The 14,519-nt window shown below is 39.5% G+C and overlaps 1 protein-coding gene across 2 annotated transcripts in view; it reads left to right on the top strand.

Moving 5' to 3' along the window:
* Window positions 1-236: 236 nt before the first annotated feature.
* Window positions 237-14,519, top strand: part of TAFA1 (TAFA chemokine like family member 1) — a 478,670-nt gene continuing 464,387 nt past the window's right edge. Inside the window, exons 1-2 of one of the 2 annotated variants that reach the window (XM_024747070.1) lie at window positions 237-271; window positions 13,810-13,930. In XM_024747070.1, coding sequence (XP_024602838.1) covers window positions 13,813-13,930 — 118 coding nt within the window. In that variant the 5' untranslated portion in view covers window positions 237-271; window positions 13,810-13,812. Of the gene's footprint in view, window positions 272-11,571; window positions 11,874-13,809; window positions 13,931-14,519 lie in introns of those variants that run through there. The other variant, XM_024747069.1, reaches the window with a different exon arrangement.

The raw sequence follows: 14,519 nt of genomic DNA, 5'->3' as shown, positions 1-14,519 counted from the left end.
AAGCACATAGTAAGCTTTCAATAAAGATGCATACACTGGGCTAACCTTCAATCTGTTAAACACGGAGAACGTGCCTCTTAGTTGGCAACTAATTAACAAGAGATCGCAGTTATTTGTGGGGTTGCCACAGTGACTAGAGACTTACTGCAGTAAGTTTTTGTTTTAGTCAGTGGTTTTCAAACTTGGCTGCACATTGGAACCACGCAGGGAGCTTTGAGAAACACTGTTGCCTGAGTTCCACCTCCAGAGATCCTGTTTTGAGTCATCTGAGGTAGGGTCCGGGGCATTTAGAGTTTTAAAATCTCCCCAAGTTATTGTAACTCAGTCAAGACTGACGACCTCTGGTTTAGGGAATCCAAGTATGGGTGTGCTCAAGTACTTTGTCCTACCTGCTTCAATCATGTGCAGCGTTTACCCTTGAACTCCTTTTTATAATTGTTTTCCTCTACTCTAAACTAGCAACTGCTGTATTCTCTCTAAGCTCAGAGATACCCCATGCTCATCATTACACTATGAACGTGAGGGTGGAAACTAAGAGTGGGAAAAGCCTACTTTCAATATGGTGTAATAGGAGAAAGGGACAAAAGGGTGGATGAGAAAAAACAAGAAGCAATGCAAAAAGCCTTTCTCTCTGGCACTGGGCTGTGGTTGGAGATGCACATTTAGGCATTCTCAGACTCAGATTCCCACACAAACACCCATACGTGTACAGACACATCATCTGAAATTCTTCCCAGCCTCCTCCCTGCTCAGCCCACTGCCAAGCTCTTGCTTAGAATATTGTGCAAATTCATAAAACACCTAAAACATGAATAAATGAGAAATGGCTGTGTTTATCCGTTACTGACACATTCATTTATTCATCTAGTCTATTAATACTGATCGAGCACCTACTATGTGCCAGGTACATTGTCAGATGGAGAGTGAACAGTGATGAATAAAACAGTTTAGAGCCTATACAAAGGTCCTGAATCTAGATAGTATTTGGAGTATGTGAGATGGGGCAATGATTATCTTGTGAACCAGTTCTTGAATTGTGTTCTCTGTACTTGGTTTGTTGCATGAATGCTTGCTGAATGAATGAATACCTGAATGCATTACTGAGAAAAGATCAGAGTGACTGGAGCGTGGTGAATGTGGGAGTAGGTAGGGAGGAATGGAATGATATTTAGATTGAAAATATGGGCAGACACTGGTTGTGTTGGGTCTTGTGGTCTGTGGTTTTTATTTACTTAAAATTTTTTTTATTAATTATTTAATTTTTAGCTGCATTGGATCTTCATTGCTGCACGCGGGCTTTCTCTAGTTGTGACAAGCAGGGGCTACTCTTCGTTGTGGTGCATGGGCTTCTCATTGCGGTGGCTTCTCTTGTTGAGGAGCACGGGCTCTAGGTGCGTAGGCTTCAATTGTTGTGGCTCGCAGGCTCTGTAGTTGTGGCACACAGGCTTAGTTGCTCCGCGGCACGTGGGATCTGCCCGGACCAGGACTTGAACCCGTGTCCCCTGCATTGGCAGGCGGATTCTTAACCACTGCTCCACCAGGGAAGCCCTGGTCAGTGGTTTTTAAACCACATTATATTCTGTGCATTGGAAAACCATTTCATGTTTTCAAAAAGGGAATGATAAGGTCAGGGAAAGTCCCTCTGAGGCCAGAGGGATATGAAGAGAAAAGAAAAGAAAACAGACAAATATGGTACTGAGCAGTAGATGCTGTAGCAAATGTGGTTGGCACCGAATCTTATAGAGGTGGAGGGGAGGGGTGTCCACCCTAGACTTGGGAGGCCAAGGAAAACTCCATGGAGAACAGTGCACCAGAACCAAATCTAGAAAAGTAGGTCGATTTGGGAGAAGGAAGGGGAATAGGAAAAGTAAGTGGAGATGGAAGGGGAGCAAGAATGTTTCAAATTTAAAGAGTTGAGGTTGCAAAGGCATAAGAAAACATCTTAAAACTTAGAGCTAAATCCTAGTTACAGCCTAGATATCAAATTTAATTTTAAAAGTTTATAGAGATTTGTAATATGCCAGACATTCTGATATGCATCTTAATAATAATCCTTTGAATCAGTGAGGCAACTCAGGCAAAATTACTTAAATAGGACTGGGCAGTTAGTAAGTGGTGTTGCTGAAAGAAGGACCCAAGCTGTCGGACTGCAGAGCCCATTCTCTTAGCCCTTCTATTATACTGTCTCACTGACCAAGTCAAAACATAATGAAATCAATTACACTATGAACGTGAGGGTGGAAACTAAGAGTGGGAAAAGCCTACTTTCAATATGGTGTAATAGGAGAAAGGGACAAAAGGGTGGATGAGAAACCAATTTCTTTTTCTGGAAATTATCTCTTTCCCACAATTAAAATTCAAACCAGATAAACGAGAATAGATAATCAGCCACATTAATAATACGACAAAGACCAGAAGAGAAATTTACTTGAAGGCAGATCAGGTAAAAACCTAGAGTGTCAAGAAAAGTTCATAGGATTTAAGCCCACAGCAGGCAAAGGGGATTTATGTTTTTCTGTTGTAGTTAACCATTGGTATCTATAGGATCCTATAGAGAAAAGAAAAATATTCTTGTTGTTAATCCTCTGTCTTGTGTAGAAGGAAGTTTCCTGCCACAAAAGTAAGATTAACCACAATTTACAAGCAACAGAGGGATGAGGAATGTTTAGAAAAAGAGAAGTACTTTAGGTTGGTTATGTAGATTAAGGTCACTATTAGAGGAATAGTTATTGACATTGGAAAATGTGATATTTTCAGAGAAAAAAAAGCAGATTATAAAACATATGTGGGTGTGTGTGTGTGTGTGTATATATATATATATATATAGAGAGAGAGAGAGAGAGAGAGAGAGAAGCACCCAAACCAACCAGGCATTTTTAGAAAGTAAAAGGAGAATGTGCACTTAAATACGAATACTGGTGACTTTCATGTGACAGATTCTAGATGAGTTTAAAATGTTTCTATTTAGATCTTGTTTACTACCTTTCAAAAATACTAATATATTACTTTGTAGAAAAAAGTTATAAAAATGGCAAAGTACTTTAGTGCTAAAAGGACATATGAAAACATTACTAACTTTTGTCCACACTGTGATTGTCTTTAATATTCATCCTTTCTTCCTCATTATTGTCTTAATTTTCATTTAAGTATCAAACCTCCCTCACTCCATTCATCTCTTTTGGAGGAAGCTGATTTCTCTCTTGATTTGGGTCTGGGGCTTATGGTGCAGCTCAAAGTCCAACAATGTGACCTTTTCCCCCTGGCCAAGGTAACTGGCTCAAGAAGGGGCAAGTGACCCAAGTCAAGCTAAGGAGCCGTGAGAAGTGGTTTGCTGGGGGAAGCTAAGAAAGACTCTTCCTTGTTCATCTGAGAGAGCTTCTCGAAACAATCCTTTCTGTTGCCATTATATGGATGAAGAAGCTCATAGCCTAGACAGCTGTTGGCAGCTATGTTTCATCCATGGTGGGGAGCCTGCCTTAGAATGACACCTTGAAGGGCAGAGAGAGAGTTGAAAATGAGCTAGATCCTTGATAGTTTAGTGGAGTTACTGGGTCAAACCCACCTGGAGGTGAGCCCCACCTGTGAACTGTGCACCTGCAAGAAGCCATACATCCTCTTTATTATTTACTGCAATTTGCATTGTTTTCGTTTGTTTAGTTTTTTTCTATTACTTGTAACCAAGCCCATTCTACCTTCTTCTATTATATCCTAGTTTTGGAAGGTTACTGTCAGGTGATTCAAATTTTTCTTCTAGCTTACTGAAAATTATTTGATGTCACAGGTTTTATTTTCCATAACCTAGCTGGTATATTTTAGAGCTGTGCTGTTCAGTAAAGTATCCACTAGCCATATGAGGCTATTTAAGTTTAAATTAGTTAAAATGAAATAAAATTTAAAAGTTCATTTCCTTGGTTGCACTAGCCACATTTCAAGTGCTTGATAGCCGCACGTGGATAGTGGCTACCATCTTGGCCAGCACAGATACAGAACGTTTCTAGTATTGCAGAAAGTTCTACTGGATAGTGTTGTGAGAGAGAGAGAAAGAGAGAGAACATCAGATGAGGAGACTTGTGTTCTAACATGACCCACACAAGTGAACTCAGTGTATTCCCTCAGGTAAGCTTCTTCCCATTCCTAGGTCTTTTTATTTCCTTTAGAACAGAGAGGCTGGACTAGGAGGCTTTTGGGGGGATTTCTTCTAGGTTCAGTATAATGAAATTCTAAGTGCTTTCTTTTTATTAACATTTGGAGACTTTTCTTTATGCTTCAGGGATCAGCTGTGAGTTCTACCATCAGATCATATTTGGATATCAAATACTAAGAACCAGGGCTGAAAATTCAGGACAGTTTCATTTTTTTCTTCCAGCAAAAAAAAAAAAGGAATCCAACACAGATTTAGTGGCAGGTAGCTAAGGGTTTGAACAATATATGGGCCAACTCCCTATACTTAGTGCCATAACAGTAGACTCACACAGAGCAAGGGAGTCATCCTTAATATGTATCGCCACTTCATACGTGTGTGCTACCAAAAAGAATGAATAAAGGCTATTGGGGAGGATACAAAATCTACTTATTTCTAGAAAAACAGTTCACTGTGCATGCCATCTTGATAGTGGCCTTATATTTTACTTTTGATTCATTGATCATTACTTATTTATGATGCCAACATTTGAGTGCCTACTATATGTCAGGTAGTATATCTACGCTCGATTCTGAAGATATGGTACTGAGCAAGGTGCCAGTTTTCCGTCTCTCATGGTGATTCTGGTCAAGAGGTAAACCAGATATCATAAATAATTCCAGAAATAGTTGTTTGCAATGGTAGTTAACCTATAGAGATGATATCCTGAGGGCTATGAGAGCATAACCACAATGAGTTGATCTGGCTTGGAGCATTCCAGAAGACAACTGGGGGAAAGTTTCCCTATCCTACTCAAGGACCCAAGAGAGGAGTATAGTAGGAGCCAAGAGTGAGTGTGTTTGTAAAAGATGAAGCTAGGGAAGTAGAGAGGGGCCAACTCATGCAGAGCCCTGTCAACCATGGTCATGAACTTGGGCTTTATTTTAAGCTCAATGAAAAACCATTGAAAGATTTTCAAATAACAAGAGTGGAATGATCAACATGCATCTCAAAAACATTCCCTCCGGCTGAGTGGGGAAGAGATGGGTGGGAGGTACGCATTTGAAGGCAAGTGGACTAGTTAGGAAAGAATTACCATAGTTCAGGTGAAAGATGGTGGTAACTTGGGTGAAGATGTTTGAATGGAGAGGGAGAGAATAGAGAGGTTTAAGACACAGACTGGAAGTCAAATTGATAGGAAGTGACGTTGAAAGAGGGAGTTTTTTTTGTTTTGTTTTGTTTTTGCGGTACGCGGGCCTCTTACTGTTGTGGCCTCTCCCGTCGCGGAGCACAGGCTCCCGACGTGCAGGCTCAGCGGCCATGGCTCACGGGCCCAGCCGCTCCGTGGCATGTGGGATCCTCCCGGACCGGGGCACGAACCCGTGTCCCCTGCATCGGCAGGCGGACTCTCAACCACTGCGCCACCAGGGAAGCCCGAAAGAGGGAGTTTATGGAGAGGGAGATGGCCGTCTTCATTTCTGGCTGAACCATTGAGAGGGTGAAGGGCCATTTCTTAGATCAGAGTAGTTATGGGGGATAGCGATGATGAATCCGGCTATGAATCTGAGAGTTTTATGAACCATAGAAATCATGTTATTGTTTTTATTATGATCATCAAAGCAGTCATTTTCATGACCTTTATGTGCTTATGAAATATGTTCATATTCTCGTAATGAAGAGACCACTTGGTCTCTAAAAGGACAGTTCATTTATTACTTTGATTAGTGTAATGGAGGTGAAGCTGTTTGTGGTTTCAACTTTCTTTCTGTTCTAAAAGCAGAATAAGGAGATGAGATGTGAAAGAACAAAAGAAATGACCTTATTCTTTCTTTCTCTGCTGCCTGGAAGACAGACAAGATAAGCAATGAGGAATTATAATTGATAAAGTAATCGTAGAGATAGGCTGCTGGAGGTGGAAAATGAAACTCCAACACGAAGGTTATCTTTTCTTCCAGCCTAAGAGAAATCTTGCCTTCCATTTCCCTTTTCTTACAGTTACAGAAAATTCTGCATTATGTATCCAGGTCCAAGTTACAGAACTGAGAATCACCAGTTTTATAGCAAATGATTCAGCCTCTGCTCATTCTCTGTTACCATTAATTTTTATTCCTTCTGGAGCAGTTGTTTGGCTTTTTTTGGTTTGTGTGCTTTTGTTTGTTTTTTTACCTTATGGATGCTGTAAATTTTTAAAAAATAATTTTTCTCTTCTTCATTTCTACTGCTAGGAAGCTTAGAGTCAAAATAGTGCTCCCTTTGTATCACTGATGCTTTGCATTTCACGTTCAAACTTCACATCCGGCTCATCTTACTTTGCTTACTTGGTCTTTTATCTTTATCATGTAAACTTTTCTATTTCTTGCCAATATTGCTTGCCTAGAATTTGGTTGCTTAGAGCTTAGGCTCTGAAAATCAAATATGAGTTTGCATCAAAGTCTTTCAACCTTACGAGAGGTGTGGCATTAGTTCAATCACTTGACTTCTCTGAAATTTGTATTTTCACCCATAAAATAAAGATCACTGTAATACAGACCTATTAGCATTTTTGTGAGAATTAAATGAGACACAGCATGTGAACGCTTAACCAGGGCTTGGCACATAGAAAGAGTCTCCCCTGCCAAAAAAAAAAAGGGTCCTAATACAATAGTATCATCATCATCATCATTATTATAAGATCGTCAATCACCATCAATATTATGTATTATTTAAACTCCCATTCTGTTGTTGTACTTCACCTGCTTTTCTCTTCATTATCCTTTTCCTCGTCTTAGCTTAAATGTATTTTGAAAAAATGCAAGGTACAGAATAGAGTAGTAAATGAAGTAAGTAAGACTTACTTACTTACTAAATGAAGTAAGTAAGTAGTAAATGAAGTAAGTAAGTAGTAAATGAAGTAAGTAAGACTGACAAGCTAGGGGTGTTGCTGTGTATCTGGTATGGGGCACATACTAGGACACCAGGGTAGACAGGAAAATTTTAAGTGAGTTCCAGAAAAAGAGTGATGTAACACAAATGATTTATGCAGTTGGGTTATGGGAGAAAGGTAGGGTAACATTATTACTTAGCCAAAGGAAAAGGTATATCGTCTTCTCATGATCAGGGACTGAAAATAGACATTGTCAGCCAACTGATAGGTAGCCCCAGTGACTACAGAAAAGAGAAATTGGGCTTCAAAGTTACAGAAGACATACAGATTGGAGATAATGGCGATGATCCTCTCATCCATGCCTTCATTTCCATTAGCCATTGAAATGGAACAAGAAAAAACATCAGCATTGTGAAATCACAGCCAAAATGCGTTATTTCAAGAAATACTTAGAACTGTTTTAAATGGCATACATCTAAACCACTTTCATTTGCATTGGACCGAAACTTGGCATCTTTCTCAGCCCAGATGTAATTTATTTAAATTCCTTTAGTTGTTTTTCAATTTAGAAATATGCATAGACATAAAATCTTGCATGTCTCAAATTTGTTTTCCCTGCACATTTGTGAATTCAAATTATTAAGTGGATTGTTCTTAAGCTAAAGTAAGGATGACTTTTATTTCTAATGCCGAGAAATGAAAAGTGTGGTCATCAGGGGAATGAGGGATTTTCTGGTGGTACTTTGGGCTGGATCTAGGATTTTACCCCTTCAGTGCGTTCCCCAATTAACTTAATAACATGTAGTATACATGAGATTTTTGTATTTTGAAGCTTTTGTAATCATTTGAAGAGACTCAGGGTGGAGTCCTATTCCACAGGATATAGTTTTCCACCAGGAAATCCCCTTTGGACATTTCTGTTCTCAGTTCTCTTCTGAGCCTCTAGAGAGCCTCTGCATCTCTCTCTCTCTCTCTCTTTAGCTCTCTCTGTGCTTCTCTGCCCCTCACCATTTTTTCCTCCCTCCAGGTTTCTGCCCTATTGCATCCTCTATCTGCCATTCCTCCCTCCCCCTGCCTTTTATTATGTAGGGCAATATGCTGAACATTCTTGGCTATTTAAGCATTCTGAGTGTTTTATCTTTCACTCCCAATTATTTTCATTGGGCCTTTCTTCTGAGTAAATGTGGGTTTCTCCATGGGGAGAAGTTCTGGTAAATAGGATTTTCTCTCTTTTTTACATAAACAAATGTACATATACATAGATACTGTATTTGAAGTATATATATTTAGGAGTTTGGCCCAACTGAGTAGGTATCTTGAATTCATGTAACTGGAAGGACTAAAACAATTGTGCTGTAGTCCTTTGCCTTTTGTAGTATTGTGCTTGTATAACCAAATGATTGAGCAGGGCATGGCTGTGGGCACGTAAGTGATCAGTTTGTAACTCCTGGCTTATAAGAACCTGAAGGGATTCTAGCTGCAATCATCAATGCTCTGGATTTATCACTGCTCTGATCAAAAACCTCCAATGAATTTCTATAGCAGGGGGCTCTGTGAAGGCAGGAACTGGGTCTGCTGTGTATACTGCTGTCTCCTCAGAGCTTAGGGCAGTAAATGAAACATAAAAATTCAATTAATATATGATCAATATAGGTTAAAGTCTTCATCAGTCAGGATAGACTAGGTTATAGTGCAAATACAAATAGCCCCCAAATCTCAACTGCCTAAAGAACAGAATATTTCTTATTTACTATCTACATCTGTTGTGGGTGGGTAGGGGAAGGGGATGCCTCTGCTCTTTGCAGTCTCTCAAGAATCCAGGCAGATAGTGTAACTAGTCCCTGTTCCAGAGGCAAAGAGAGATCTACAGGGTGTTGCTTCAACGATTAAATGCTCCAGCCTCAAAGAGATACCATCAGTTTTGCTGATACCTCATTGGCCAGAACATTATGGCCCACTAAACAGTAAAGTGATCAAGTAATGGAGTCCTACCAGGGTCAAAGGTGCAAAGGCCTAACTTCTTTGGAAGGTGTGAGAGTAATTTTGCTTTGAGATGGAAGAATGGACTAAATTGCCTTAAATGTCAATATCCATTGATGCTTATATTATTAGGGAAAATGATCATTGGCTGCAATACAATGGACAAGGTATTTGGAAGAGAAAATGGAACTAGGTTGATATTCTTGTTCCATCACATACATGTATAGAACCCACTTAAAAATGTAAGGGAGGGGCTTCCCTGGTGGTGCAGTGGTTGAGAGTCCGCCCGCCGATGCAGGGGACACGGGTTCGAGCCCCGGTCCGGGAGGATCCCACATGCCACGGAGTGGCTGGGCCTGTGGGCCATGGCCTCCGAGCCTGCACATCCAGAGCTTGTGCTCCGCAACGGGAGAGGCCGCAGCAGTGAGAGGCCTGCGTACCGCAAAAAAAAAAAAAAAAAAAGTAAGGGAAAGTCTTTATTCCAGTCGTTTGAAAAAATCTAACAATGCCTGAGTGCCTTCAACATAATCCATGAGTATGTGTTTCAAGTTTATTAAATTGAATTGTAGATAAGAAACTATGTTGAGCCTTAGTTTAATCCCTAGAAATGAAAAATATAATGTACCATTTTCAAATGGTAGCCTTTATTAGCAAATGTGAACTTCCTTTTATTTTTAATGCATCAGCATAACGAAACAAACCAAAAAAAAGAAAAAAAAAAACAAAGACATGGAGTAAGTACTACCTTCCACATTTCTATATTTCAAATGCCTGGAATGTACTCAGTATATAAGTCTTGAATGAATGTATAATAATTTTTTGAGTATGTCTTAATGGTAAAGAAATGAGAAAACATAATGGTTAATTTTGGAGGGTTGTTTTTCCATGAAGTGTTTAATCCTGGCGTTTAGGAAGTGGGCTCTTGACCCAGATCATTGGGGTTTGAAATCTGCTCTATCACTTAGTAGCTATAATACCTTGAGCAAGTTTCTTAATCTCCCTATTCACCTTCTGGTTCCCCATCCATGAAATGAAGACAATAATCATTTCACCTATCTTATGGGGTGGTAAAAAGGATTAAATTACACCTTACAAGCAACATACTATAGAGTAGTGCCAGCACATGGTGAAGGTTCAATAAACCTTACCTGCTGCTACTGTATAGTTATTATCATTTTTGTCTTGATATCGAACAGTCGGTGTGAGCTTTCTATATATACTCACCAACTCAACAATAATGAATGACAGAAATGAAACATGCAACACCATCTAGAACTTTGGCACGACTTATTCTCACGCTAAGATTTGTATTTACTGTTACCTTGAACTTTGTTTATTGATGAGCTTTAATAAATGGTTGTTAGGGTCCAAAGAGCTATTCTGTGTGTATTGTACAACTCTGCAGGACCAGTGGGGAAGACTGATGCGTCTGAAGGGTCTTTCATTCTCTCACTCTGTGTAACAGGAGAGGAGAGAATGGCTTCTAAAGACGCACTACAGCATCAAGCCTTCCTTATAATGCCTGTTCTGAGGCACTTGAAGAGGTTTTTGAGGCTGGAATATTCTGAGAACTACCTTGATTTAAAAAAAAAAAATTAAAGACTAGACAGTATGATCTATGACAGTGGCAATCACATCAATCTTGTTTTCTGCCTTGTCCCCCAGCATCTAACACATAGTAGGTACTTTATAAGAGATTCATGAAATAACTGATTGAGTTATTGGAATGAATCATTGCTAGTGCAATCTGTAAGTGAAAACTAGGTCACCTTATATGCATCGATAATGTGTAGGTACAGTGACATTATATTTCCAAAGAAGAAAGTGCCTAAACCATAATACTAGAAACAAAATGTTGAACTTCTGAGTGTCTCCTCTCCCCACCCCAGCATGTTATTTGAGGGAAATTTTTAAAAAAAGTCTTGAGCATATTTCTTTATTAAAATCCAGTCTTTGATGCTGAAAATGACATATTTCTATTTATTAAACATGTTAAAAAACTCAGAAGGTTTGCTTTGCGCTTATGCCTATAAACATCTATATTGTAGTCTAGATAGACCGTATTCCCAGGTTTAGCTGCCAGAAACAATCGACAGAGTTAAATTTGTGTAAGCTCAACAATATTTTGGGTTAACTTACTGGTTAAAAGAACATTAAGAGGTAAGAAATGGCTTACATTTCACTTTCCCATTTGCTGTTAGGAGTCTAACACCCATTAACACTATCAGTATATTGCAGAATGCTTTTTTCTTTTGTTTCTCCTTCCCTCTTTACTCTTTCGGCAAATGAATAGTATCCGTAAAATCTCTAAGAGAACGACGTACCTGGCAATACAGTGTTAAAGTGCTGCTTGAGTTGTTCAGGAGTTAGTGGGCAGGTATTACAATTCAATGTAGCTATAATAAAGGGTAATGTCACTTTAAGACATGTGATACTTTACAGAGGAGGGATGTATTGAAAGAGACTATTGCTACTTACAGCGCCATATAGCAGCCCTGCTCCTACATTTTGCTGCCTTACTCTGCCCTGAATGCACTGGAGTGGGGATGGTCCCTCATTAACTATAAACTGATTCTCATCAGGAAACTGCACAATATCTCACCATCACTTCAAAGGTCTCGTCAGGCAGAGGTGACGCCAGGAGATGATTTAAAGGTGAAAATGACAAGGTTTCCAGCCCTCAAACCTTGGTTCCTTTTCTGACAATACAGTCTGAATGAACCCAATGTCTTCTTTACTGTGGGAGTAGCATCGGAAGAGAAAAACATATTTTTAAAATCCTGATAAAGAAGATTATTGGGAAGCTCTTTTTAAAAAAATCTCCAATTGTGGCACAGATGGATTTTAGAAAGTGTTAGAGCTTTCCAATGAACACTAATAGAGTACTCTGCTCTTGGCTGGATTTTTCAGGTAAGAAGCCTCTTTAAGGATTTAAGATTCAGAAAGCAGATTTCAAACCTATTCAGTCAGGTCTAGAGAACTATGTAGGGCTGAATGCATTATTTTGCGGGGCGGGGGGTGGGGAACACCTATTACCATAGAGACAACCTCTTGGTAAGAGAGTGAGCAAAGAGAGCTATATGCAGGAACCTTGGAAGTAATGCTGAGAATTAAAGAAAGTTAAATGAAAAAAAGAAAAAGAAGGAAAATACTGCAAACGTCAAGTCACAGCAATCTTTTTGAGTGCTAGGATCTGTGTGGAAAGCCGTCAATGAAAAACTGCTGTTTTGATTGTGGTAGGCTTTCTTCAAGTTTAGATGAATTCCTAGTGCATTTTAACTGAAATTCACAAGCAATCATTGCATGCCACAGTCACCTCTATTTTGTCTTTCTATAATTTGCAGGGTATTTTGAAAAGGCACCCAAATGCATTCATTTCAGAATTCATAGGAGGGATGTTGCTCTTTATCTTTACTGAAGAGAATGCATCTGTGGTACACCGATAGTTCTGAAGACAATGAGGTTAAATCCGTTGTACACAAAAGTAAACAGTGGGCTGTGAAACTAATTATAAAGTGAATCGTCTACGTGAATCACAGACCGGGGCATGAAAGGCACCATGCTGTTGAAAATAATGTTTTCCTACTTTGCACTTAATTATGGTTGTCACCATTTGTCTATTATAGTTCTAAAACCCTTCTTAAAGACTACATCTCTCTCTCTCCTAAAACCCATAAATTATCTTATATTATGTCGATATACACACACACATATAATGTATACGTTTTGCTTGCCGAACATCACAGCTTTGGAAAGAGTACTGATTTCCACGAATAAAGAAGCCACACTGGGAGGTCACTAGGAGGTTTTAAATGTAGCGTTGAAATACTTGAAGTGTATGATTTGACAGTGGAAAGATGAAAAAAAAGAAAGAAACAATCTAGGTTCCAAAGATCTATCTAGGAGAAAGGCATATACTTAACTGGCTTCCTGTATAGAAAATGCTTCCATGTCACTGGCTAAGGATGATGCTTGAAGTTTGATTAATTTGACAAATATGAAATGCAGCATAAGGTGTTGTTTGAGAAACTGGACAATATGCAGTGCAGTTGAGCCTTTGTAGCTCCTAAGATTCTCATGGGTGCCGAGAAGACTGTCAAAGTTTCAGCGCTTAAGAAAACGTGGATGTTCAGCCATAAATACATATACCACCTGTATATACATATGCATCAACACTACAACAAATGCCACAATAGGCTCTTAGGAGGCAAAGCAATATTGTAAATTATGGTTTGCTCTAGGAGAGGTGCTTAGATCTTGTATCCGAAACTCATTCTGGCTGAAGATAATTCCTTCTGGTTTTAAGTCCAGCCAAAAAGACCATCTCTTTTAGGAGATTACAACATGCCTCTGAGAAATGATTACTTAGTTTAGGCGACAGCATTGGAATTAAAAATTCATGACTGTAGAATTAAAAAAAAAAAAAAAGAATCCACTATTTCCTTCCAGGCTTATGTCAGACTTGCAATGAAGTTAGAATGAACAGGAGCGTGCAGCCTTTCAATGCCTGGAATAACTATAGCTTAAAGATCATTGTGTAAAACTGCGTGTTTAGTCAGGATACAGTGTTTCAAACTGCCTAACAGATAGTCAAAAACTTTATTTCTGTATTTTGGCCATCCTAAGAGTTTGGTTTTGAATAATTTCAAAAATGGATTCATGATCTCATGGAGAGTGACCTCCCTCAGTCCCACCTTGTGGCATGACCTCTTCTGGGTCATTAATTCTAACCAGCAAAGTAGCAAAGGCACATGACGTCTGAGACCCCCCTTCTCTCACCACTGGGACTGACGGAGCTGGGGGCTCAAACCTGGGGGTAATCCTTCCTGTCTAATGTTCTCTTTAGAGAATGGCAATGGTCTCTGCGATGCCCTGGGTCCTGTATTTGTGGATAAGTGCTTGTGCGATGCTGCTCTGCCATGGATCCCTTCAGCACACTTTCCAGCACCATCACCTGCGCAGACCAGGTAAGTTGGAAGCTGGCTCCATGGCAGCCTCCCGTTTCACCGCTGTCTTTTAACAGATGGTTGAAGGCAAGTGACAGAAAGTGCTACAGGGTGGGCAGCTTGCCTCGGAATTTCAAGACTTGTTGGCTGGATGCTTTGGGGAAAGAGGGGGATACTAAAATGTCTTGGAGGTATTTCTAATGACTTCTCAGAAAAGGTGGTTTTCTCTAAGAGTCCCGCCACCCCTTGGCACACACCTTAAAAAGGAGAAGTCGTTTGTTTTGGAATACTTTGGTCAAGAGTGAAATATCCTGCAAAAGGTGGGATAACTTTCAAGACTTGAGGAAATTTTGAGGCAAAATATGATCTTTGCAACCAAGAAAATAATGTGTCCATGTTCCTGGGATTCATTTTTATCTAGCATACATACCATAATCTTGGTGTGTATGTGGCTAGAGATTTTATGTGGATGTCAGTGCCCAAATTAACTTTGTAAGTAGTTTGTGAGTGAAAAAGAAATTGAAAAGTAACTTACTATTTCTTGTCTGGTTTGTCTCCTCTCCTTTCTCCCTTCTTTCACTTTCTGTTCTTGCGGTATGCTCGATGCCTT

The sequence above is a fragment of the Neophocaena asiaeorientalis genome, unplaced genomic scaffold, assembly GCF_003031525.2.
Source record: "Neophocaena asiaeorientalis asiaeorientalis breed wild unplaced genomic scaffold, Neophocaena_asiaeorientalis_V1.1 scaffold130, whole genome shotgun sequence".
Lineage (NCBI taxonomy): Eukaryota > Metazoa > Chordata > Mammalia > Artiodactyla > Phocoenidae > Neophocaena > Neophocaena asiaeorientalis.
This window is presented reverse-complemented; position numbering and strand designations above follow the sequence as displayed.